General features: G+C 40.1%; 1 protein-coding gene across 2 annotated transcripts in view; it reads left to right on the top strand.

Moving 5' to 3' along the window:
- The window catches only part of LOC122811483, a 1,134,152-nt gene that overhangs the window by 1,094,666 nt on the left and 12,585 nt on the right, over positions 1-26,901 (top strand). For both annotated transcript variants that reach the window (XM_044083349.1, XM_044083348.1), the window contains exon 4: positions 25,972-26,102. In XM_044083349.1, coding sequence (XP_043939284.1) covers positions 25,972-26,102 — 131 coding nt within the window. The remainder of the gene's footprint in view (positions 1-25,971; positions 26,103-26,901) is intronic.

Raw genomic sequence — 26,901 nt, 5'->3', positions numbered from 1 at the left:
TTTTTAGACTTTATAAATCTTTTCATACAATTTACAGCTTTATAATTGTCATTAGCCAATTATCTGATATGATTAAAAAACTCAAAGCTTGATCTATCCATTTACCCAGGTTCTTAAATGAATCCAGAGTTACAATCACTGTGCATTTTATTAAATATTCACCTTTCAACCTATATCTTCCAGATTTTGCATGCTTAGTTTTTGATATATGGATTAGCATATTATAATCCCATGCCAGCTGGTTAAATTAGTCAAGTTCTTTTGCAGACATGCCTTCCCATAACATGTTATCAGTTTCCCCATTTTTCAACTTATCTGCACACAGACTGTAGAACACATCATATGAAGAAATTAAAATCAGAAAGATGCAACCCAGACATGTATGGCCAAGCACAGAGGCCTGCAGGATTCCCTGTTAACCTAGAATTTCTCCTATCCAAATGCTATATGATGCAAACTTTGTCCTATGTATAAACCATGCAGCTATCCAGCTTATCAAGGTGACATTAATACCTAGTTGTTCTAATTTATTAATCAATGTTTTATGTATTATACTATCAAATGCTATAGGCAAGGCTACATAAATTACAACACAACACACTTTTTCATTTATAGATATTATTTTATTATGGAACATCATGCTACAGGTTGTTATAGAGCTATTTTCAACATATGCATGCTGACATATGGTTTCAAGCCCCAACCTTTCCAATTCTAACAATAACTTATCCAAAATAACCTCCACCATAATTTTTCTACAACAAGAAAGTAGACTCATGGGTCAGTAAGACTCTGAATGTGTCCAGTTCTCCTTTTCCTTTCCCTTAAAGATGGTTTTAACAAGTAAATGTCTCCAGTCTTGAGGAATCTTTCCATATTTATGTATTTATTGACATTTGTTGACTGGGAAAGTCCACTGGGCCCAACCACCAATTTTCAGTGGAGGCCCAGGGAGAAACAATCCATACAATCACAGAAATTTTTACTTGACATCAGCTTAACTTTGAAAGTAAAGTTTTTACATTCTACAAATTGAAGTAGATATACAAGACAAATACATATTATAGAGGTATACAATACAAGACAATAAACCCAGTGTGTTAAATGTTTAGCAATTCTGTTTGCATATTCTTATAAGTAAGAATACTGTTTAATCAATTCTGTTTATTCAGCCACAGAAATAAAGAAAGCAAGTGAGACTGGATATGAAGACAGATAGTGTAAATTGCAACTATATTAAGTTATTAAAAGTATTTGTAGTGTATAGTGGCCAAAACATTTAAGGTGGTTTAATCATATGACTACAAGAATAGACAAGGTTATTGAGATAGTGTTCTTTGAATGCAAATTTAAATGTTTTTAAAGAGTCTAGTTGAGTAACAGAGACAGGAAGCGGATTCCAAAGTTTGGCAATGGCATGGGAATAGAGACATTGTCCAGCTCTTATGTTGGGTTTAGTTGTAGGTTCATAGGTTCATAGGTGTGTACTAGGCCAACCGCCCTGGAGCCTTTACAAGCCTAGCCCATAGAAGTGCCTTGGCATCATGCTGTTGTTAGTTCCTGGTGCCTCTATCAAGTAGAGCCACTGGTGTAATCCCCGGGGTGAACTTTCTATTTCCCATCCACTCATCAAGATTTCTCTTGAAAAGAGCCAGTGAGGTGCTCTGCTTGACATATGGGAAGTCTGTTCCAGACCACAGGCAGTCTCTGGGTTATGAACCTGTCCCTCCAGCATGTTATGTTGATTGTGATAATGAAGTGAGGTCCCTGGAGCATGGGGTGCAGAGGGACTGGGATTTCTTTAGGTGTAACATTTCTAACAGGGCTGCTGGGTCAGACATGGCTTTGTAAGTCAAGCAGAGATCGCCTCTAAGTAGGTGATATAAGTTTATAGGTTGGTACTAGCCTATCGGCCCTAGGGCCTATACAAGCCTAGCCATAACAATTCCCTGGCCATTTCTTCCCACAATATTTACTTCCCTGGACCCCTGTCTAGCAGGGTGACTGACGTGATCCCCGGGGTGAACTTCCTATCTCCCATCCAATCATCAAGGTTCTTTTTGAAGAGGGCCAAAGAGGCACTCTGCTTGACATGTATGGGCAGTCTATTCCAGAGTCTGAGGAGTCTCTGGGTCAGGAACCTATCCCTCCAGCATGTTTTGTTCATTGTGATGACAAGGTTAAGATCCCTGGAGCGTGTGTCTCTGATGGATTGGGATTTCTTTAAGTGTAGCATGTCCAACAGCTCTGGATTTGACATGGCCTTGTATGTTAAGCATAGATCGCCTCTGAGTAGACGATATGCGACAGAGTATAGGTGGAGGTTTTTTAGACAGTCAGCATAGGGCATCTGCTTTAGGCCTGTGATTCTTTTAGTGAGATATTTCTGTGGCCTTTCCAGTTGTTGCAGATGTCTTGAGAGGTACATACCAAACGGGGCATTGTATTCTATAATGGGTCTAATGAGGGATGAGTACAGTGGGGCAATGACCTCCTTTTTTCCTGGATGAAAAGCCCTTAGTGATGAGGTGTGCCACATAAAAGGATTTCCTGACTGTTGTGGCAATGTGGTTATCGAAGGTGAGACCACTGTCCACCTTTGTCCCTAAGTCTCTTGTCACACTTTCGGTGTTTAGTGTACTGCCACCTATGTGGTAATTCACAGGTACATGTTTTTTCTCAAAGGGGATAACTATACATTTCTTGGCATTGAGCTTCAGCCCATGGCTCTGGCACCAAGCATCTGTTTCTATAAGGCCCTTTATGGTTAAGAGTTGTTTTTCAGAGGACCTAAGATGCTGAGTAGGGGTGTTTGTTTGTAATATAGTTTGAAGGGATGGACAGTATAGTATAGTAAATTCACATTAAAGTGCTGCCAGGATATTTTTACCTAATTGTATCACTTCATTGTGCTTCACTATGGTTGGTCCAGTTTGCTTAGGACATTTTCAAAACAGCCTCATTTAATTTTCAGTATCTGAAGTTACCCCAATGTTATTATCAAAAAAATACCCCCATTTGTGAAGCCAAACTCTTTTATGTAAGATTTTGTTAATATAGTTATAATATTATGTTGGACACTTTCTCCATCTTTGCTTTAGTCACTATACCCCTTTGTGTTTATATGTTCATAGGTTCATAGATTAGTACTGAGCTAACTGCCCTTGCGAGCCATTTTTAAGCCTAGCCAATTATCCCTTGTGAGACTCAAACCCTGCACCTTGTGTTTGTAAGGCAAACACCTTAATCATTAGGCCACCCTCCCAACCCAAAAGTGTATTTACATATATGCTTATATGATAAATAAATAAATGATCACCTTTCCTATTCTACTTTCTTGGCGTTAGACTCTGTTATGCTTTTAATGCCTTCCTCCCACCCTCTTCCTCTCAGTTCTGCTTTTTAGCCATGCTTTCACATCACTTTGTTTGCTTCCTCTTCTTTTCCATCATGGCTTTAATGTATTTACTGTCTTTAAAGCAATCTGCTCTCTTTTCTGCATAAGTCCGTGTCTCCTTCTTTCTTTCTTTCCTTCATCCTGGGGAGGCTGTCACTTTATCTGCCTTCCTTTCCTTTATTTCATTGGGCTTCCCATCATTTACAATCATGTCTGCCCTTCTTCCAGACTTTGCTGTTCCTTCCTATCTGCTCCCTTCTCTCGCTCATTCTTAGTTTGTAAAACTTAGGCTATTTGTAACTTGCTTGGTAAGCTTTTTTGATGTTCCTGTATTTATGTTTTTATTAATTTCAGAGTGGCTGGTATTAGACTAGCCATATCCTTATTATATCCCTACAGGACCCTTCTGTGATCAGCTGGGTGGGAGCCCTAAAATCCTTTCCTACATCCTTCCAAGTATGTTTATCTAACCCTTAACCTCATTATTTCTTATTCCTCTCTCGCTTTTCATTTCTCTAGTGAGGTAGTATCTTTTGCCTTCCAGTAGTACATTGTTTTCCCTTTCTAACTGTTCAGAGGTTTATTTCCTCTACATCAGCCATTTCTCCCTCATGATTCTTATATGTATATCTATCTTCTTTTGTACCACCCTTCCCTTGGTTATGTTAGTCTTTTTCCTCCTCCTTATCCCATTGGTAGCCAACCCATGTCCTCTGTCTTCTCCATCCCCTTCATTGCTTAATCCTTTCATCTGTGTACATCTTATGTATTTCTATGGTTACCCTGTACTCCGATCGACTCTCTTCACTTTCATAGGCATCATCATATCTGATTGTGGAATTTATAACCCCAAAGATAAGAAAAATACAAAATTACTTTACTATCAAGGCTAGATACTTGTGTGTGAATTTACATCACTGAAACATGGACGAATTATCACCTACTTATTTTCTTGATTCTGTCATCCTGCAACCTTTTTTACTGGTCTCCTGTATACTCATTCACTTTTGTTCCCTTACTCATCTGTTTTCCTATTTCCATACACCCTCCTGAAAATAAACTGCAGCCCTACTACCTCTTTTCATCTAGCTTAATTTCTACATATTCTTTATTATTCTCTCTCTTTTAATACCCCCCAAGTCATTCCTGTTGCATTCTCTAACTATGTTTTAGTCATTGTTCCTCTTTCATATGTAAGTATATGTAAATACTTGCTATTTTTTTCTCTTCTTTATATTCTCAAAGTTTGATTCTTTTATTTTTCTAACGCCTTCCTGCCACCCCGCTTCTCTCAAATTCTGCTTTAGTTATGTTCTCATATACCTTTCTTTGCTTCCCCTTCTTTTACTTTGTGCCCTACTACTGCCTTTCATTCAACCTGCTCTCTTTTCAACCAATATCTCTCTACCCTCATCTCTATTCTTTAGCTTGTGGGGGCCTGTCATTCTCATCTTGTCTTCCTTCCCTTCCTTTACTTCATTACGCTTCCCGTCATTTACGATCATGTCTGCCCTCACCGATATCAAGGTTCCTTCCCGTCTGCTCTTTCCTCTCTCATGTTCTGAAATTGTGAGATTTTGTCTTTTTGTAACTTGTTTATTAAGCTTTTTATATATTCATGTATTTATACCATTACTAACATGAGAGCAGCTAGTTCTACACTAGTCATGAAATTACTATGTTCCTTCAAGACCTTCCTCATCAGCCTTTTAAACATTTTTCTACATCTTTTCATATATGTTTGTCTAACTCTGGGCCTTAGTACTACCTATTGCTCTCTCTCTCACTTATGTCTATAGTCGAATAGTGCCTTTCGCTTTCAAGTCTTGCATTGTTTTCCCCCTTTCTAACTGTTCAGTTTTTCATATTCTCTCCAATTACAATTACACCCTCATATGTCATGTTTTTGTTTCTATCTTCTTTTGTACCACCTCCCTTTGTTAAGTTAATCCCTTCCATTTTGAAATTTTTCCTCCTCCTTAACCCATTGAGTCCCAGTACCTGTCCTCTTTCATTCATTGGTCTGTCCTGTCCATGTGTTCCTTATGTATTTCTGTGGCTACCCTGTTTAGTGAGTGCCTTCTAAACTTTCATAATATCCAATCAACCTTCAACAGTTCGAAAGGCTTTTTGTATTATGCAATCCTCACTTTTGTTCCCTGTTTTAGAATATTTTAATATTTTTTGTTATTACTTGATTATATCTGGTTGTAAAATTTATAAATGCCAAGGAAAAAAAAAAACAGAAAGCACTTTGATTTCAGGGCCTGATACTTCTATGTACATTTACGTCACAAACCATGCAGTCCTGTGACCACACTCCTTCTCAATGCGCTTATCATATTGCCTTTTTTAATTTGTTTTATTTTGATTTTCATTTTTGCTCCTATACACTCATTAGCATTTTATATGTAAAAGGCGGCCTCGTATGGTCTCTTATTAGTTTTGCTCATACAACCTACCAAAAGTCATTTATTGATTTTCAGTGTCAATGACATCTCTCACACTGCTATCCATGTCTCTCTCTCAACAACAGATTAGTCCTTTATATGTTCGCTGTACATTCTTTACATCCACTATTTTTTCTTCCCCTTTCTTCTTTCCTTTGTCTAAAGTAGTCCATTCAACCCACCATCTCATTCTCCTTTTTGAATCAGCTTTTCTGCTCCTCTGCTACCTTCCTTCTGGCCTCCTTAATTAGTTCCACACTCTCTCTTTTAACGTTTGCTGCTTCTTAAACAGGGAAAGTAACCCTCTTCTCGCGTAAGCCATGTTTTCCCCTTCCATTCCTTTTTCTGTGCCTCTTGCCTGTTCTGTCCAATTCCATTTCATTGCATTGACTTGCTGGTTCCAGTAAAAAATCCCTGGCTACCTGTTGATTGGAGAACGATTTCCCTGTTCCAAGCGAGAATAATCTTAACAATGCTAAGTAGATTAGTTTCTGTCTGCATCACTTCTCACTTACATCTTCTGATTACTGGCATGAAAGCACTTCTCCTCTTTCTTGTCTAGAATGAAAAGTCCTGATCAACAAAAACTCTCTCAACAGATACATTTATCTGTTTCTCTGGCTTCCAAATTCAGCAAGCATTCTCTCTTTCAGTTCATAGGTCTGAAAATGCACAATGATAGGTCTCCATGCGGTTCTGTGAGCTTGTTTCACTTTAATCACATCCTTTACTATACCAGCCCATGAAGCCACCAAACCTGTTGTTGTTTTTTATAGTCCAGTCCTTCATATCACTCTGGAACGTCTACCATCTTCTGTTCTTCCTTCTTGTCCTGTTTTCAAGATCTACCTCTCTCCTTTCTAGGCATTCAAGCCTTGTATCTAACCTTGCTTTTAATTCCTCAGTTTCACCTACTAGTGTTTAAATAATATCAGTATGCTCACTCAAGCTCCCTGTACCTCATTTTTCTTCTTTATTGCGGTGCTAAATTATCTTATAGTGTGCATTTAATTTCTTTTAGCTCTTGCCATATTTTCATCAGTGAAATTTACTCTCTCTCTCTCTTCATCTCTGGTTTGGGATAGGTCACTGCCTCTGCTACCTCTTTAATTCACTAGTCTTTCTTCCCTTTGCCTTGGATGACATTCACATTTACTGGTCCTGCCAATTTGTGTACTTATTTGCTTCTTATTCACTTCATAAGGGTAGAATTATATTAGAAAATGGGGAGCGCTGCAAACATATTCCTTTCTAGTGTGAAGCCATCCAATCTATTATGTTTGAGAAAAAAAAATGAAAATTTACACACAATTTATCTGTTTGTATGTCTGTACTCCTACCACATCTTATATACCTATAACATGTTTTTCTATTATGCTTAATGTCTTTATATACATTTTCCTCAAATTTTTCCTGGTCTTGTCTCATACTGTGTTTAATTTATCTGTACGGGTTTACTTATTTCAGATTTCATAGATATAGTTCAATCTCATTTCCCTTTTTAATATTTGTTTTATCTCTCTTCTAAACTAAGTATCTTGTTCTTATGGAAATATATCCACTTGGCCTTTTGTGCCTAGATCCTGATGTTAAACATTTTCCATTTTTTGCATTCAAGCAATTTCACTTTCAAAACTTGCCACATTTCTTTTTCAGTCTTTCCACTGAATACTTCACTCCAATTAGTTTTACACATTGACTATTTTGCTTCCATATAATCTGTTAAAATCCTCTGTGAACTGGTTTAGATTTCAGTTCAGCAGAATTATCTAGCAGTAGTTTAACATTTATAACCCAATAATCACTGCATATGAAAAGTGGTAAAACTGAAGTAACAATCATTCCTTAGGAACAAACAATATATGTTATGCTTTGTTCCTTGGTAGATTTGTTTACAATATGCAACACTTGTTCCTGTACATACACTGTAAAAATGCCCTTACTAATATTGCAGAATCAATACAATTCCAGTCTGACTCTGGGAAATTCAAGTCCCCAGCTATTGTTTTTCCTTTCTGAGTTTTTTTCAAGAAATGTATGAAGTCCTCTATGTCATTAGCACTTGACTTGGGTGGTTGCACACTCCAACAACTATAATCTGTTTCTGGATGGTCAGTATAACACTGAGAAAGAGCGCAACTAAATATCTGTGCAGATTTGTAACATCACATGTACCGAGTGTCAGTCACATCTCCCTAAATGTTATTTTTAGCATACTGCAGTTTTGATAGCCTTAGAACCTTTAGCTATGTGAAATCAATATGCTCTTCATGGGAGTAGCAATAATTTTTGAAATTTTACACTGACTTGTATACCACTACTTCCAAAATGTGGCCCAACTGTAGCCCCACACCCACTACCCAATTTCAGTACAACAGTACAATAGTTTTCTGGACACTATACCTTTTTACTGCTGAAAAAAATCTAAAATTGCATGCTTAAAACAGCCAAACAGAAAAGGTTTTTAACAAAATATATAACCATAAACCATAATAGATAAATATAGAGAGCCAAACCACACATTTCAGAAACTGAATTTAAAAACACACTTTGTAAAAAGAGCTTTTTTCTTTCTGATTCTTACGTATGGAATTATATATATATATATATATATATATATATATATATATATATATATATATACACACACACACACATATATATATATATATATATATATATATGCACGAACTTCTTCTTCTTGTAACATTTGATGTTAAGTTGTCATTCTCGCCTTCATTCTTGCTGGATGGGTTCGGAGCCGATCCTCTGCTCCGACTCGGCCTATATTATAGCTCGAGAGCTATTTTTACCGGCTCGAGGCAGCCCTATATCCCACAATACCATGCGCTAACTCCGCAGATTTCGTTTGCCGCTTCGCTGCGAGGTTGCTTTTTTTACCAGCTCAGGTCAGTAAAGGATTTTTTTCAACGAATTTCTAATATTTGAGATAGTTATTAGGCTATATTCCCTACTTTTGTTTCCTATCGATTTTTTACTTTATAGACTTTGTTTCGTAAGCCCTACCCACCCCTGTAGTTAACTTTATATTCAGGCCTACAGGCCTTAGTTTTTTCTTTTTACTCACCTGTGTGTGTGGCTGTGTTGTTCTTTTAATCAGTCCCCTCATCTCCCCCTTGTGTGTAAGTGAGTGAGTGCGTGTGCTGATTGTGTGACTGTCTTAGGACAATGTCCAAAGATGTTAAGGTTTCGGGATTCAAGAAGTGTGACTCGTGCTGTCAGAAAATGTCTCTGAAAGACGGTCACACTTCTTGTGTCTATTGCTTGGGGCCTTTACACCTGCAGGACTCTTGTTCCGTTTGTCATGGATTTAGTTCAAGAGTCCTGCAGGAAAGGCGTAACAAGCTTATTCTAAGGGGCTTGTTAAAGCCTGATGACTCCCCATCTAAGTCTGGCTTGGGGAAGTCATCAAAAACCGCCAAACCCTCGGCTCCAGCTTCTGAGCCGAGGGCTTGTGTTGTTGAGATGGCTCCGACCTTGGTTCTGGCTGGCTCCGAGGTGAGCAAAGTGGGTTCCGCTTCAAAACCATCATCAGAGCAGACCCCAGCATGCAAGCGCTCTAGGTCCCCTTCTTTAGAGTCCGTCAGTTCAGCTCCGAGGTCCCCCCTTCTATCGGAGTGGAGTCATAGGACTCATTCATCGAGGTCTTCCAGGCTCTCTGATCATGATATCGAGAGGGTGGTCAGTAGACTCATAAAGTCTCAGGCACTGGCCCAAATGCTTCAGAGCCCATCTCACCAGACTGTGGCTCCTTCGATGCAGTTGTCTATTCCTCCTCCGACTCATCTCTCGAGTTCGGAGCCGGAGTTCGTCGGATCCGTGACCTTGCCCACGTCAGAGCCGATACCTCCTCCTTCGGCTCCAGTGTCGTCGGCTCCGACCTCTTTATTGGTTCCGTCCATGGAGAGGTCCGGGCGCTGAGACTCCACTGTCGGCTCCGAGGGGGCGAGTGGCATCGGACCCTTGTCCGACCCCGCTCTCCCTCTTGGAGCTTCGGCTCTGGGTAGTTCGGCCCTGACATCATTCTCGGAGCCTTCTCTGTCGGTTCCGAGGGCGGTTCCGGCCTCTCCGGAGCCGGAGCTACCTTTGGTGTCTGATGGGGGAGCCTTCGAGGTGATGAGGAGTGTGCTGGTACCAGTGTCCACTCCAAGGTTAAGTTCTGCGGCTCCTCCCTCTGTAGTGCCTGTTACGGTCTCTGGCCACCCTCCTATACCCGACAGCAGAGATCCAAAACGTAACGTACCCACTTTGGGTGTCTCCTCCTCTTCCGAGGGTTCCCCTGAAGTTTCAGGGGAACCCCCTAGGAAAAGAAAGTGCAAGAGGAAGCACATAGACTCCCCCATGTCTGTCACGTCAGACACCGACTTGGATGAGTCAGAGGGTTCCCCCAGATCCCCCTCTGAGGATGTCTCCTTTTCAGACATCCTGGAGATCCTAAGACAGAGGGGAAATTGGTCCACGCTCAAACCTTCTGAGGACGAGTCGGTTTACCTTGACGCCTTTGGATCTCACCCTTCCACCTCCTGGGTGTCTCCCCCTTTTGACCCACTAATGGAGGCAGTGGCTAGAAAGGCGTGGGCGGCTCCTGATTCAATGGAACCTACCCCTAGGAGGCCTTCTAAATTTATTTCTGCACCAGATGACAAATCCTTTCTCACCAAAGGTGTTTCAGTTGATTCTATGGTGGTAGCAGCAGCCACTAAGAAGGAATTAGCTGATCCTTCTGTACCTGTTCATCCTCCTAACAAAGAGTCCAGGACCATGGACAGGTACGGCAAGCGGACTTTTGCTTCAGCGACATTTTCTATGTGATCGCTGAACTATTTATGTCATTTCACCCACCTTCAAAGAGACTTGCTCACAGAGCTGGGTGAAACGGTAAAGGATCCTTCTGCTGCGGGGTTTAAGGACAAAATAAACTCTCAGCTGGCTACCCTGAACTCCATTGTTAACTCCTCCATGCGGCTAATCTCTTATGCAGCCGATGGAGCGAGTAGGGCCGCTGGCACAGGCGTTGCGTTGAGATGCCACGCTTGGATGCGACTCTGTAATTTTGCCGACCCCTTCAAGGCGCCCTTCACCAACACCCCCTTTGATGGTTCGGAATTGTTCGGGCCTCAGGTGAAGAATACCCTCACCAGATGTGAGCAAGATGGTAAGACTCTCTCTGCCATGGGAGTCCGTTTCTCCACGCCTTCTAGACCTTATCCTAAGGGACAGAGGGGTGGAAAGATGTGGTTCCGCAAACCACAGGGAGTCGCGCCTGCCGCACGTGGTGAATTTCCCCCTAGAGGCAGAGGGGGGAATAATAACAGATGCCGCCCCAGGGGCAGAGGCGGCCCACAAAACCAGGGTTCCAGGGAATCCTTCCCTGACCAACCCTTTCAGCATCCCTGAGAAGCTGCCCGACTGTCCGCCTTCGGAGGCAGTCAGGGGAAGATTATCTCTGTACCCGGAAGCCTGGCAATCTATCACTCAAGACACATGGGTACAGAAGATCATATCCGAGGGTTACAAAATTCCTCACACTTCCCCTCCGGTACAACCGCCAAAACCCCTACCAGACGTACCACCCGCACAGAGGGGTCAGGCTCAGCTAGAAATAAAAAAGCTGTTAAACAAAAGAGTCATCCAGGCAGTCCCAGCAGATCAGCTAGGATCCAGAATCTACTCCAGATTCTTTTTGGTACCAAAAAAGACAGGAGATTGGAGACCCATTTTGGACCTCAGCAGGTTAAACAATTATGTGTTAAAGACAAAATTTTGGATGGTAACACTGCAGTCCATTCTACCCTTTTTGGGCAGAGACAACTGGATGTGTTCGTTAGACCTCCAAGACGTGTACTACCACATAAAAATACACAGGCGCTCCAGGAGGTTTCTCCACTTCCGTCTGGGAGTCAGTCATTTTCAATTCAGGGCCCTGCCCTTTGGTCTCACCACAGCCCCCCGGGTGTTCACCAAATGTTTGGCAGTGGTCACGGCTCACCTGAGACAAAAAGGATTCCAGGTGTTTCCATACTTAGACGACTGGCTCATTTCCGCTACCATCAAACAGGATCTCATAATGGCCAGGGATTACACTATCCATCTTTGCAACAGCCTGGGAATTTCTATAAATTTTGCAAAGTCCTCCTTGTCGCCTTGTCAATGTATAAACCTTATAGGCGCCGTATTAAACACCACAGAAATGTCTGCAACATTACCACCTCAGAGAGTGACAGACATAAGGCGGAATGTTCAGTTCCTGTTTCAGACCAGCAGAGTCCAAGTCAAGCTAGTGCTGAAAGTGTTGGACCTCATGGCAGCGGCGATTCTTCTACTTCCATTAGCTCGCTTCCACATGAGACTCCTTCAGTGGATGCTGTTTTCTCAGTGGTCCTTTCAGCAGCTACCAATGACCCACAACATTTTGATAACACCATCTTGCAAGAAACATCTCTCCTGGTGGATGGTGTCCCCTCAACTTTTTCAGGGCAGACCTTTTGTTCTCCCCCCTCCAGTTGCCACTGTCACAACAGATGCCTCCCTGATCAGGTGGGGGGGCATTATCAGAGCAGGATGGTCCAGGACACTTGGCAACAGTCAGAATGCCACCTGCGCATAAATGTCCTGGAGATGAGGGCGGTGCTTTTGATGTTGCAGGCCCTTCAGAGCTCTCTTCCCATGGGGACTATAGCAATTCAAATGGACAATATGTCTGTGGTGTGGTACATAAACAAGCAGGGCGGAACAAAGTCCTACCCTCTCTGTCTAGAAGCAGTCAGACTTTGGCAATGGGCGATTTCATCTCAACGGTTTCTGATAGCAATGCACATCCCCGGGAAGTCCAACGTCATAGCAGACAGATTGAGCAGAACTATCCTCATGCCTCATGAGTGGTCTCTAAATCAAGCGGTAGTAGACGGAATTTTTCGGAAGTGGGGCCAGCCTTGCTGCGACCTTTTCGCAACTCCGCAAAACAGCAAGTGCCGCGACTTCTTTACACTTTTCCCTCTACCAGGCCAGCCCCTCAGAGACGCTCTTGTTCATGTTTGGCCCCGGGGTCTGCTTTATGCCTTTCCTCCTTTTCCATTGATTCCGCAACTAATTCAGAAAGCAACCGCTTTGAGATCCAAAATGATCCTCATTGCCCTGTTTTGGCCTCGACAAGTTTGGTTCCCGTTCCTGCACAAATACCTACTGGAACAGCCTTGGCATCTGGAACCCCTTCTGGATCTGTTGACCCACCTCACGGGCAAGCTGCATCAGTCTCTACATTCGATCAACCTCACAGCTTGGTTGCTCCACTTCCAGCCATAGCCAGGCTTCCCCTTATTTCTCCTCCTGTTCGTGAGATCATTCTGGCTTCCCATAAGTCCAATACTAGGAAGACTTATGCGAGTAAATGGAAGCGTTTTTCACACTGGGCACAAACTAGATCCTTAGATCCTTTCCATGCACCCCTTCATGTGGTTCTAGACTTCCTGGCGGAGCTTTTTCATTCGGGGTCATCATTGGCCACTATCAGGGTACAATTAGCGGCTATTGCTAATTTTCATGTTGGACTCCCAGAAGCAAATATTATGTCCCACAAACTCTGTAAAGCCTTTCTCAAGGGCATTTTGTTGCTCAGGCCTCCAGTTAAAGATCCACCCCCACAATGGGATTTGAATTTAGTTCTAACTTCACTAATTCTACCCCCTTTTGAACCAGCAGCTTCTTGCTCCCTCAAACTTCTTTCTTGGAAAACGCTGTTTTTAGTAGCTATAACATCTGCCAGAAGGGTATCGGAACTTCAAGCCTTGTCTGTCCGTCCTCCCTATTTGGTTTTTCATAAAGATAGGGTGACTCTCAGAACGAACACTTCCTTTCTACCAAATGTGTTATCGGAAGCAAATCTAAACCACTCCATTGATTTGCCCGTATTTTTCCCAGACTATACCAACAGGGCTGAACAAAAATTACATACATTAGATGTTCATTGCCAATTACGGTATTACCTTGACAGGACAAAACAATTTAGAAAATCAGACCAGCTCTTCTTCTCTTATGCTGCAGGCAAGAAAGGCCTTCCAGTATCGAAAGTTACTCTTTCCAGATGGCTGACATCTATTATTACCTTGATCTATGAGTTGAGACACAGGCAACTACCCTCTAGGCCTAAAGCTCATTCAACCAGGGCACTATCAACTTCAACGGCTTTTCAAGCAAGGTTACCTCTAGATGCCATTTGTGCAGCAGCTACATGGGTGTCCAAACATACCTTTATTGACCATTATAAGCTTGATCTAGCCTCCAGAAATAGAGCTGATTTTGGTTCCACTGTACTCAGGAGTCTGTTCCATTGAGCCACCCAGGACTAAGATGCTAGGGACGCTGTCCCATCCAGCAAGAATGAAGGCGAGAATGACAACTTAACATTAAGAAGTTATGTCTTACCATAACGTTCCATGTTAGTTGTCTTCTTCTCGCCTTCTTTCTTGCATCCCTCCCTCCTGCCCCCTAGCCTGGATAGACTCGAAGTTCTGAGTCCTTCCATTTCTGGAGATACAATATGTTGCGTCTTTCCTGGTATCCTTAGTGTTACTAGCAGGTAATCTGTACTCGTAAAAGAGGATTATAATATTATTATTACTATTATAATATTACTTTTGATACTATGTCTTAGCTTCCAAACGAGATCTGGGGAGTTAGTGCATGGTATTGTGGGATATAGGGCTGCCTCGAGCCGGTAAAAATAGCTCTCGAGCTATAATATAGGCCGAGTCGGAGCTGAGGATCTGCTCCGAACCCATCCAGCAAGAAAGAAGGCGAGAAGAAGACAACTAACATGGAACGTTATGGTAAGACATAACTTCTTATTAATGTCTGGTATGCACTTCACAGATAAAGATTCTAGTTGTCTACTGATGTACTATGTTCTTCATCTGTAAATATGTTGTAAGTAATTGCTATGTAAATTGTTAATCACTATGTAATCCAATGTAAATACTGTCTGTTTATTTTAACTGTGGAGCTTTTCTCCCCAGGCCACCACTGAAAATGGACCTACGTCCAGTGGGACACTCCCGCTCAACAAATTTAAATAAATATATATATATATATATATATATATATATATATATATATATATATATATATATAATTCTTTTAAAGTTCGTTTATATTCCCTTCAGTGTATTACAGCATTGTCTTTACTTTGCTACTTTGTACCTCGGCGCTGAGACAAAAGTTGGTCCATTGAAATCAGTGCTGTACCCTGGTAAACAAATTCAAATAAATAAAAGATGGTAAATATTCTAATATGCCCTATAAAACAGGAATGCTTGGAGAAAGCAGGTGCAGACCGTAAGTCACAATAAACAGTTGCTCTGTTTACTGCATATGTTCTGAAATCATAGACTGTCACACAGTGGGAAATGGTAATACATGCATTGTGTGCTCAATGCAAGCAGAGGCTGTAGCACACTATGAACTAATGAATTATGTATGGATAAACCGTGAGAGCAAGTAATTATATGCAAGTCCCATCTGTCTCATATTTATATTTATATATTGATATATATATATATATATATATATATATATATATATATATATATATATATGTCTGTGTGTATGTTTGTGTATACATATATATATATATATATATATATATATATATATATATATATATATATATATATACATATATATATATGTGTATACACACACACACACATATATATATATATATATATATATATATACACACACACACACACACACACACACACACACACACGAATGCACACACCTTCATACCACAAGCATTAGGCCTGTGTATTGTATATTATCATAGCAGACTAAGAGATTTGGTTTTGATGGGTTCTGAGAGAACACCTGCTGTGAGCAAATGCAGGATGTGAAATGTTAACTTCATTCTGGGGTAAAATGGATGCTCGGCAACTTAATAAGGCCTCAGATTTAGAATCCTGGAGCACATCTCTGTGAATTAGTTCTGTGGATGTTTGATAAAGAGCTTTAAGACTATGTGTTCCTAGAGATGGGCCTTTCTGCAGTCCTGGGTTTGATTCCTAAAGCTCCATTTGCCAACTGTGTTTTTTAGCAAGTCACTTAACAAGACATTGCTTCCAAGTCACCCCTGAAAGAGAATGTGTGTCTTCCGGCTTACCTAGTTAACATTTTTTTTAATCATCAGGAAGGAAGGAGGAATATTAAGACACTTTGTACATGTGCCTGAAAAAGAAAGGGGAAGGGATAGATGGTAGTTTGAATGAATGCATGAAGTCAGAGAAACAAGATGAATTTGTTTTGGTCATTACTTTTGGAAGCAGCCTGTGATATGAGTATGCCATCTGTTTGTTGTCTTACATGACAGTATGACGCATTAATTCACAGAACTGTCTCTTGCTCAGCATATACCAAGTATATGCCTGGAATGCATTATGCACATATGTATTTATTTTTTATTAGGTGTGGGCTGGGTTGCTGTCTGAATCTGTGTACATATATATATGAGTGTTCCACCTTTAGTCAAACAGTCAGAAAATCAAACTTAACTTGATTGATCTGAAAAGATAAAAACTCAAAAAACTAAAAAGAAACAGAATAAAAATTTGCCCTCTGAGTGACCTATGGTGGTGCCTTAAAGAGAGTTCACTGGGTTGGGTTTCAATGGTTTTCCATGCTTTGTGATCTGACAATATGCTGCTCGATTCATTTATGAATGTGAAGCAGATGGGATGGGAATCTACAGTTCTAAATCAAATGGCCTCCCTTGTCCTGTCCATGAAAAGAGTGGAATTGATTTCTTTCAGGTGGAGGCTTTTAAGTATCTTAGGGGCTTGCAAAAGAGTGGGGGTAAATGGGACTGGGAGTCCCATCAATAATAATGAGAGTAACAATGCATTGGTAAAGTGGTGGCAGTAATTTAAGCACAGTGCCAGACTATTGGGCGGTATGAGTACTGAGTCATAAAATGAAGCTGCAAATTTACTGATCAAAAGTCTCCATCCTCACCTATGGTCATCAGCTTTTTGATAGTGCCCAAAAGGATGAACTGGGGATGAGGCAGCAGAAATTAGTCTCTTTTGTGTGGTAGCTGGATTTATATTCAAGTCACAATAATGAATGCAAAATCCTGAAATGTCAAAATGTTGAAACTTTACAATGTTGTACTCAAAATACCTACTAGTAGTGTACATGCACTACTTAACGTACACTGTGCCAATACATAGCCAGTCAATGTTGTTGTTTTTCTTTCGGCTTTTCCCAGTTAGGGGTCGCCAGAGGGAACTCCGGTCCGCTAATGATTAGCAGTCGATTTTTAATGGTGCCGAGGTGCCAGCCCGATGCCCAATCTTCAGTGAAGGCATGCCCATTCGCGCATGTCTTTCGAATGCCACTCGACCATGGGGAGGACATGCAGACTCCACACAGAAGGCACTCCAGCCGAGAATCGAATGGGAGAACCTCTTGCTGTGAGGCGACAATGCTACCGCTGCACCACCGTGGCTTAATACATAGCCAGTCAATAAACAATATTATTCCCCATTAGTGAAATTCAGAAATGAGGGCGGCCGCGGTGGGGCAGCAGTTAGTGTTGCTGCCTCACAGCAAGAGGTTCTCCATTTCGATCCTTGGCTGGGGTGCCTTCTGTGCGAAGTCTGCATGTCCTCCCTGTGGTCGCGTGGGTTTCCTCCGGGTGCTCCGGTTTCTTCCCACATCCCAAAGACATGCTGTAGGTGGATTGGATACTCTAAATTGGCCCTAGGTATGAGTGCGTGCGTGTGCCTTCTGTGGAAGGTTGGGTGCCGGGCTGGCAACTCGACACTGTAAAACTCCACTGCCAATCATGAGCAGACAGGTGATCCACTGTGGCAACCCCTAACTGGGAAAAGCCGAAAGAAGAAGAAGAAGAAGGAGAAGTGAAATTCAGAAATGAGCGCTAATATGGGTACTGCAATGGGGAGGGGGCATGTCCAGCTCAAGGCACATGTTCAAGAGTAGGTGTTTTAATTTCAACATTTTAACATTTCAGTATTTGTCATTTCAATATTGTTCATTCAGTATTATGAGTTTCAGTATTTTGGTTTTAAATAAGTTGACGTGGACCTATTTATATATATATATATATATATATATATATATATATATATATATATATATATATATATATATATATATATATATATATATATACATTTATATCCATATCCATATAGCTAGGTTATGTAAATAGATTATATAGATACACACACACACACACACACACACACACACACACACACACACACACACACACACACGCAAACACACACACACAGACATATATGCACGTTTCATGACAATGAGCAGTACTGGTGTAAAGACTGTTATACAATAAAACTGATGTGCATGTTGGATGTACTGGGATGTACAACATGATATTACGTAGCATGTATGAATAGTTCATGCATTTTTTACTGCATGCTTGTTTACAGCAATGAAGCATATAAGCAGACATTATCACACTATAGAGATCATTATAAATATGTTATAGGTTGTATAGCAATATTCAGCATGTAAGCATAGCTTGGCTCTCATCAGAAATGAATCTAATCACTATGTAAAGTATTATACATCACAGTGCAAACCAAGAGGAAGCATACTACATGGAATACAAAGTGCACTGAAGTGCACAACAATGAGATTTTTGTAAGAAATAAGTCATAAACCCTACCTAGGTTGCAAGTCCATGTTCCAGATCCTCCAAGAGGGAGAACTCTTCTTTGGTGTGAGTGAAAGGGGTTTGGTCAAGGGTATTGTACCAAGACTTTACTGCAGTCTTCTGTAGGCAGAGAAATACTCATAAATGTGTGTTTTATTCTGACATGTGGAGACATATTTTTACAAATGTCTTGAATAAGATGCATTAGTCTTTGTTGTAGAAGTATGAGTTGAAATAGTTAAGTTAGATTGCTATATATTTAAGTTATGCCTCTCTTTAGTTGCAAAAATTGTTACAGCTACAGCTCCTTTAAATTATTTTAGTTTGATTTCATCTGCAAATGTCAATGTTGTACTATTTATTTAAGATGTGTTTATGAAATGTGCTGTATGATTAGTCAGTGCTGAATTTTATTCATCTTCTTTTGCTTAAGAATAAGTTTATGATGATGCTGACAGCAAGATGTATTTTCAGTTGAAATAAAGAAAGAGCACATCATCATTATATCATAGGTTTGAAAATGGTTTCTGTCACTCGCCAGGTCAGGATAAAACAGGCTAGCATTGTGGGATCTTCATACAGCTTTATTGTATGCAAACACATCATAAATGAGGTTAAGTAACTTTAACTTATAAACAAACTTGCTATCATGCACATGGATGTTAGCATTCTGGCTCTACCTCCAAAATGGCACTGAAGCTAACGCGTGCTTGGTATTTATATGCATGCACAGATCTTAGAAATTCTTCTTAAAGGTACAACATGCCTGTTATTCTACATCCTCCCCTTTTTGAGAAAATGAGTTAGACATTGTCACTGAAATTAATGAATATAGTATTTACATAGAAATGATTTTCATCATACAATTATACAAAGCTAGATACATAAATCTAACTATGTCCAAGTTGCTGTGTATTTCACACTAGGCTTTAAAATGCAACCATATCGTGTGACATAAAATTTGGGATCTGGTTTAGCAACTGGGATTGTTTGTGCTAACTGTTCAATCTTAGGAACACTGGAATTATCTGCTGGAACAATATCAATTGTCAAGACACATTCTGGAACAGGAATATCATCTGGATTGCTCTGAGAGTTAGAGTCTATCACAAGTACAATATTGAGATATTGGTTCTGCTACGGGAAGAAGATGTCTGTGATTTCTCCTGTACTCCACACTGTCAGATTTAACATAATAGGATCTTGGCTGTGAACAAATACTTGTTAGTTGACCAATTTGGTCAAAACCTTTCACTGTATCCCCACTGTCTCTCCTTTTTTCAATAGATGAAGAAATCTGCTTGACTTGTCATTGCTGGACTTTTGGAAAGAACGCTTTCTGGATAACTGGGGTTTGATTGCTTAGTTGTTCTTAGCTTTAAGCCTCAATAAACTAGAACTGGTAGGCAATCTTATTCTGGTTTGCCTAGATAGAAGTCTTTGAGCAGGTGAGACAAGTATTTCATCACAGGGTATGTTTCTAGGATTGAGTACGTTCAAAAAAACATCGGTATTATCACTCTTTGACTTCTCAAGTAATTGCTTTGCACTCTGTACTGCATGTTCAGCAGGTCCATTCGACTGCAGATACTCTGGACTACTAGTAACATGTATGAAGTCCCATTCTCTGGCAAATTTCTGAAACAATTGACTGGTGACTTGCATAGCATTGTCAGAGGTTAATTTCTGTGGATTGTCATGGACTGAAAAATGGTATTTCAACTTAGTAATGACTGTAGTAGAAGTTAAATTAGTTAGTAGATCGATCTCAGATCAATTCGAATAAGAGTCTACCAGTACTAAGTAATGTTTATTGTTCCACTCGAATATGTCAGCAGCTACAACTGACCAAGGTAGATCAGGAATTTGACTTAGCTGAAGTGGCTCTCTTTGCAAATGCGCTTTAGTACTATAACATACTGAACAGGAAGAAAGTACTCTATCAATGTCTTTCGCTAGAGAAGTCCAAAATACTAGTCATCTCACTCTTCTGTTATTAGATTTGGAACCTGGTGACCACAATGCAAAATCTGGATATATTCTTGTTGTAAGGAACCAGGAACAACAATTTTAGGACCTTTGAAAATAATGCCAACTTTCATCAACAACTTATCTCTGTAAGGAAAGTAAGATTGCACTTCTGGTGGGACACTTGATTGCTTTGATGGCCATCCAACACTGATATAGTGATTGAGCTTTTGCAAAACTGGATCAGTCATTGTATGATCACTTAGCTCATCAAGCATTATGGTAGAAAAATTGCACACTTCCATGACATCAAAGTAAAAATTCTCTACATGAAGCTGTTCTGTTGTATTTCTAGGAGCTCTGGATAAAGAAGTTTGCCTTTCGTATAGACCATTTTGAAGTTGTACTTTTGCAATTTGAGCATCATTCTTTGCAATCTCGCTGGAGCTGAACGCATAGGCCTCCCCAAAACAGTAGCCAAAGGTTAATGATCAGTTTCAATCTGGATTTCTCAACCATATAGATAATCATGAAACTCAGAACATGCAAACACTATTGCCAAAAGTTCTTTCTCAATTTGAGCATATTGCATCTCAGTCTGGGTAAGTGTTCTAGATGCATAGGCTACTGGCTTGCCTTCTTGAAGTATAACTGCACCTAAACCAAATTTTGAAGCATTGCAGGAAAGAATTACGGGTTTGTTGACTTCATAGTATCTTAATGATGGGGGGGGGTAACAATTTTCTGCTTAAGAACTTAAAATGCTCTCTGGTGCTGGGCTAGCCATGACCAAATAACATTTTTACATGTGAGCTCTCTCAAAGGTGCTGTCATCTCATTGAAATCTGGTATAAACTTGCCTAAGTAATTGACCATACCAAGAAAACATTGTAGAGCTTGCACATTATCTGGTGGTGGCATTTCAAGAATGGCTGCTTGCTTGGACGGGCCTGGTCTCAAGCCCATACTTGTAAACAACTGACCTACATATGTATCTTCTTGTAGTCTGAATTTGTACTTCAGGGGACTGAGCTTTAAGTTCACTATACGTTCTCTGTCTAGAACTCTCTTAAGATTTCTGTCATGCTCTACCTCACCATTGCCTCCGACCAATATATCATTTACTATTATGGTACAAGGATAGCCAAAAAAAATTTGCTCCATTGCACGCTGAAAGACTTCAGTTGTATAATTTATTCCAAATGGCATAACAAGGAATCTATATCTTCCAAATGGGGTACTGAATCTAATCAGCAATGAAGATTTGTGATCAAGCATCACTTGCCAAAACGAACTCTTTGCATCTAATACAGAAAAACAGTGGCATTCGGTATCAGGGCTGCAACATCTTTGACTGTATGAATGGGATGATGTGGTCTCTTCAATGCTTTATTCAAATCTCTTGGGTCAATACATATTCTGATTTCATCTGAGCCTTTTTTTATGAGCTGCTACCATGGATGACACCAATTCGGTTAGGTTCTATAACTTGACAAATTATACCTTGTTGCACCATTTTGTTCACCTGAGCTTTGGCCTTATTCTACATAGCTATTGGAACTCTTCTTGCTGGTCTGACCACTGGACTGATTTCTAGGTCTAATTTCATGGAATATAGGAAGTTTGCCCAACTTGTCATCGAAAACATCAGCATACTCTGAAAAAATAGTATTGGTAAAGCTGGAACAAGGACATGTGCTTTTATGATGAACTTCTTTGGTAAAAAAAAGCAGATTCATTTTCACACTGTCTCTGAGACCCAATAATGACTGCACAGGTCTTTGAACCACATAGAACAATAGGCTATAAGAGCTCTTAGCCACGTAACAGGAAAGCACTACTGAGCCTTCAGTTTGAATTTCTTCACCTCCGTAAGCTACTACAAGTTTTGCACAACTAGTCACATTTAGTTGTTCATCAGCTCTGACCCTTGCAAAAGTATCTGCAGACATGACATTACAGTCTGAACCAGTGTCTGCTTTAAGCTCGGTGGAATTACCATTGATCTGGAAAGTACAAAAACATCATTTCTTGTCAATAAATCTACTGCATCAGTCTTTTCACCAATTACTGATACACCATCTACATAGAAACACACTGTTGCAGGTCTGTTTGATTTAACTTGCTTTTTGGAGTGACCCTTCTTTGTAACTGTGTGAGGCTTATTCAATTTACAAAATCTGTGGAAATGTTTCCATTTCTTACAGTTATGGCATTGCTGACCAAATGCCATACACTTTTCTCTTCTGGACTCATGGTTAGCACCACAGTTGCAACAGTTAACAATAAAGCCTGATTTGGGTTTTGCTGATTCACTCTTACGCTGTACTGAGCAACGTCTGTTTTGCACTACTGTAGGTACCCTTGGTTCTGCACTGAGCATGCTCCTGTATCTGAACTGTTCTTGGAATATACTAGAAGACTACAGGTTTTAACTGGAAGTCCCACAGGGGCTGCTGCTGCCATGTGCTTAGGCCTGCTTTTGCCTGTCACATGTTGCATGCTGTCTACATGAGCTCTGGAGCCAACTGAAACCATGCTCTTATCACTAGAAAGCATATTTGTGTGTCTTTCTATAACTTCATGAATATGACAAATTTCAATGGCTTTACTTAGCATTAAATCACTGTCACAAAGCAAATTCTTTCTCACAGCAGCATTATTAATACCACACACAAGTCTGTCCTTTATTAATCTCTCCTTTAAATCACCAAACCCACACGTTTTAGCTTTGTTTCCCAGGTCAATAAAATAAACTGTGAAAGTTTCCCCTTGCTTTTGATCTCTCTTGTAAAACCAGTGCCTCTCTAGTGTAACATTAGTCTGGGTGTTACACATTTCTCTCAATTTGCGCTTTAAACATTCGGGGCCTTCCCTTAATTCAGCCTGAACAACAACACAACGAGTTTCTCCTTCACCTTCATACACTGCTGGTGCATAGACAAATGAACACTCCCTTTCAGACCCTGCTAGGTTCAGCAAAATGAATGCCCTGGTATGTGCATCTTTATCAGAATAAGCTGCTTGTATAAATATATCATATTCCTGCTCAGATATTCTCCAATTTTCTGCAGTGTTCTGATCAAACACAAGTGATCGTGGCTTGCGAAATCCCTTTGCCATATTGACATATCTCAGTGAAAACTCTTGCAAATATGCATGAACACACACACACACACACACTTATACCTACACAAATACATGTGCTTGAAATTTATGCCAGTATTTGTAACAATACAACAAGCCTTTGTATAACTGAATTTCACAAAATATGTTTCCTGGGCACTGTAAGACCTTGAAATCTATTTTCTGTAAAGCTACTTGCCTTGAAATTATTTTACTATACGAGCTGTTTATCTTGTAAAGACAATAATGTTAAAGTAATTTATCATCATTATTTTACTGTATGAGCCTTTGTCTTGTAATCACTTTAATCTTCTCCTTCTTCTTCTCCTTTTGGCTTTTCCAGTTAGGAGTCACCACAGTGGATCACCTGTCCGCTCATGATTGGCAGTGGAGTTTTACAGTGTCGAGTTGCCAGCCCGATGCCCAACCTTCCACAGAAGGCACACACACACACACACACGCATTCACACCTAGGGCCAATTCAGAATGTCCAATCCACCTACAGCATGTCTTTGGGATGTGGGAGGAAACTGGAGCACCCGGAGGAAACCCACATGACCACAGGGAGGACATGCAGACTCCGCACAGAAGGCACCCCAGCCGAGGATCAAACCAGAGAACCTCTTGCTGTGAGGCGACAATGCTAACCGCTGCAGCACCATGGTACCAAAGCCATTTATCAACATTTTACTGCCAAAGTAATTTATCGCCATTTTAAGAAACATTTTCAACAAGTGCACAGTGCGAATAAACTGAGCAATAGAAGCTGAGGGCAAGAAACACTTTGAAGTAACTGTACTTTGTAAATACACTATCTCAAAGTAATGGCACTTTACAAATGAACTGTTTAGGAGTAATGGCACTTTGGGAATAAACTGTTTCAAAGTAATGTCACTTTGTGAATAAACTGTTTCGAAGTAATGGCAATTTGTGAATTAACTGTTTCAAAGTAATGGCACTTTGCAAATGTATTGGGCAGGAGAAGCTCAGAGTGAGAAATACCTCAAAATAACTGCACTTTGCAAATAAGCTGTACACAGCACACTGGAATTTCCCCCAAAATGGCTGCACTTTGCCAAACAACTCTGTATATTGCAAGAGACACTGTAATGGCGGCACTCTGTGAACAGATGCACCCTGGCACAAGAAATTTTTCTAAATGGCTTCACCTGACCGCACTTCATGAAATAGTTGCACTTTGAACACAACAAACTCTCCAGAATAAATGCACAGTGATAAGCAAACACTGTAAGCACTTTTACTCATGTTGAGACACTTTGAACAGCTCTAGTTATGGTATTCAAGTCTTCAGTCAATGCAAAGTAATAATTTGCCAAAACACATGCCGTCACCCTTGCTTTATTTATACTCAATGTGCCCTTTTCTGCCCTTTCTATTATAGTCGTTTCACTCACTGAATCTCTTAATATGCCTTTTATTCCCTTTATGCCCTTTTGCTATATTCGTTTTGCTCATTTAATCTCTTTTCATACCCCATTATACTTTCTTGTGCTCGTTGTAACTCTAAACATGCTTGTCTTACTTTACACATGCTTGTTTTACAATTCTGAGGCAATTCTCAACCCTTTACATACTTTTCTAATGCTTGTTTTATCAAATAATTCGATTTCAAACATTTTGCCTGATTAATGAGCTTTTTTCTACTTCTCATTTGCTTAATAAACATTTCTGTGTTATTTGTTTGCTTAACAATATGTTTTGTGCCCTTGTAATGCTCTGTTTAACCTCTTTTAATAAATAAGTCATTCATGTGTGTTGTCTTTCTTTACCTTTGACTTGTTTCTGGCCCTTTTTTGCTCTCAGTTCTTTTGGTTTGCCTTCACCATTACCTCTGCACCTTGTGGCTCTGAAGAATAGTCTTTGCAATCCCAGTTCTGACACCATGTCACTTGCCAGGTCAGGATAAAACAGGCAAGCATCGTGGGTTCGTATTCAAAAAGCCTTGTTGTATGCAAACACATCATAAATGAGGTTAAGTAAATTTAACTTATAAACAAACTAGCTGTCATGCTCATGGATGTTAACATTCTGGCTGCACCTTCAAAATGGCAGTGAAGCTAACATGTGCTTGGTATTTATATGCACACACAGGTCTTGGAAATGCTTCCTAAAGGTACAACACACCTGTTATTCTACAGTTTCAGTCAGATGTTTTTCATTCAGATTTATGCAAATTTCCGTGAAAGACGGGATTACCAGGTTATCTTGCAGTGTTTAACTCTGCTGATGCTGTTTATCAGAGTGGACAGAGGCTGTGTTCACTCGTTTAAATTTAATTCTTGTCTGTTTTTCAGAACCTGTCTGCCAGCATGGATGGCAAATCATTGGGTAGGCCACATCCATCCTACATCTGGGACAAACCAGTTTTGGGTCTCAACAACATATACCTGACAACTACTAGCAAAGACATCAGACCTTACAAAAAGTAAGATTTTCTTTACAAGAATATAAGGATTTTCAAATGCAGATGCATCAGCAAATTTGGCATTTGTCATTAAAGCTTAATATTTAATATCCATGACATTTTGTCAACCACTTGTAAGTACATTGTGTGCATGGCTATGCATTATAAATACATAAATGGATGTTCATCTGTAAATGTGTGTTTTAGTATTATCAGTTACTGAGAAGTAGTTTGTGTATACTATAGTAGCAATTATAGTACACAATATGCTGACAACCCTGTATTTTCTACATATGCTTGATTGTGGGATATTCCCATTTTGGTCCTTGCTTCTTCTTTCCAAAATTTTTCTCACATGAAAAGTACCATTGTGCACTTGCTCAGCATAGTGAAGATAACTTTCAAAACTTTGTTATAATTCTTCACATTAATTTTTGTTTATAAAACAAAACAACTCATAAGTACACACACACACACACACACACACACACAAATCTCGGTGAACCCCCTGAGAGCTTAAGAAAACTTCCTTGGACCCACATGTATTTGGCAATTGTCACGCACTCTCTAACCTTCCTTTCTTAGACAAGGTAACTGAGAAGTTCATCTGTGCACAAGTTGAATCTCATTACAAAGTCAGTGGTATTATGAATCCTTATCATTCTGGGTTTTGCTGCCATTGTAGTACAGATAGTGATAAGATTCAAACATTTAATAATTTCCCTTGTGGCCAGAGACAAAAGTTTTTATTCTGTTTTGGTGTTTCTGAATATATCTGTGACATTTGACTGTGGATCATGGCATCCTTATCATGCAGCTT

The sequence above is a fragment of the Protopterus annectens genome, chromosome 9.part0, assembly GCF_019279795.1.
Source record: "Protopterus annectens isolate FY-2018-M chromosome 9.part0, PAN1.0, whole genome shotgun sequence".
NCBI lineage: Eukaryota > Metazoa > Chordata > Ceratodontiformes > Protopteridae > Protopterus > Protopterus annectens.
Note: the sequence above shows the minus strand (reverse complement) of the source record. Positions and strands in the feature narration are given on the sequence as shown.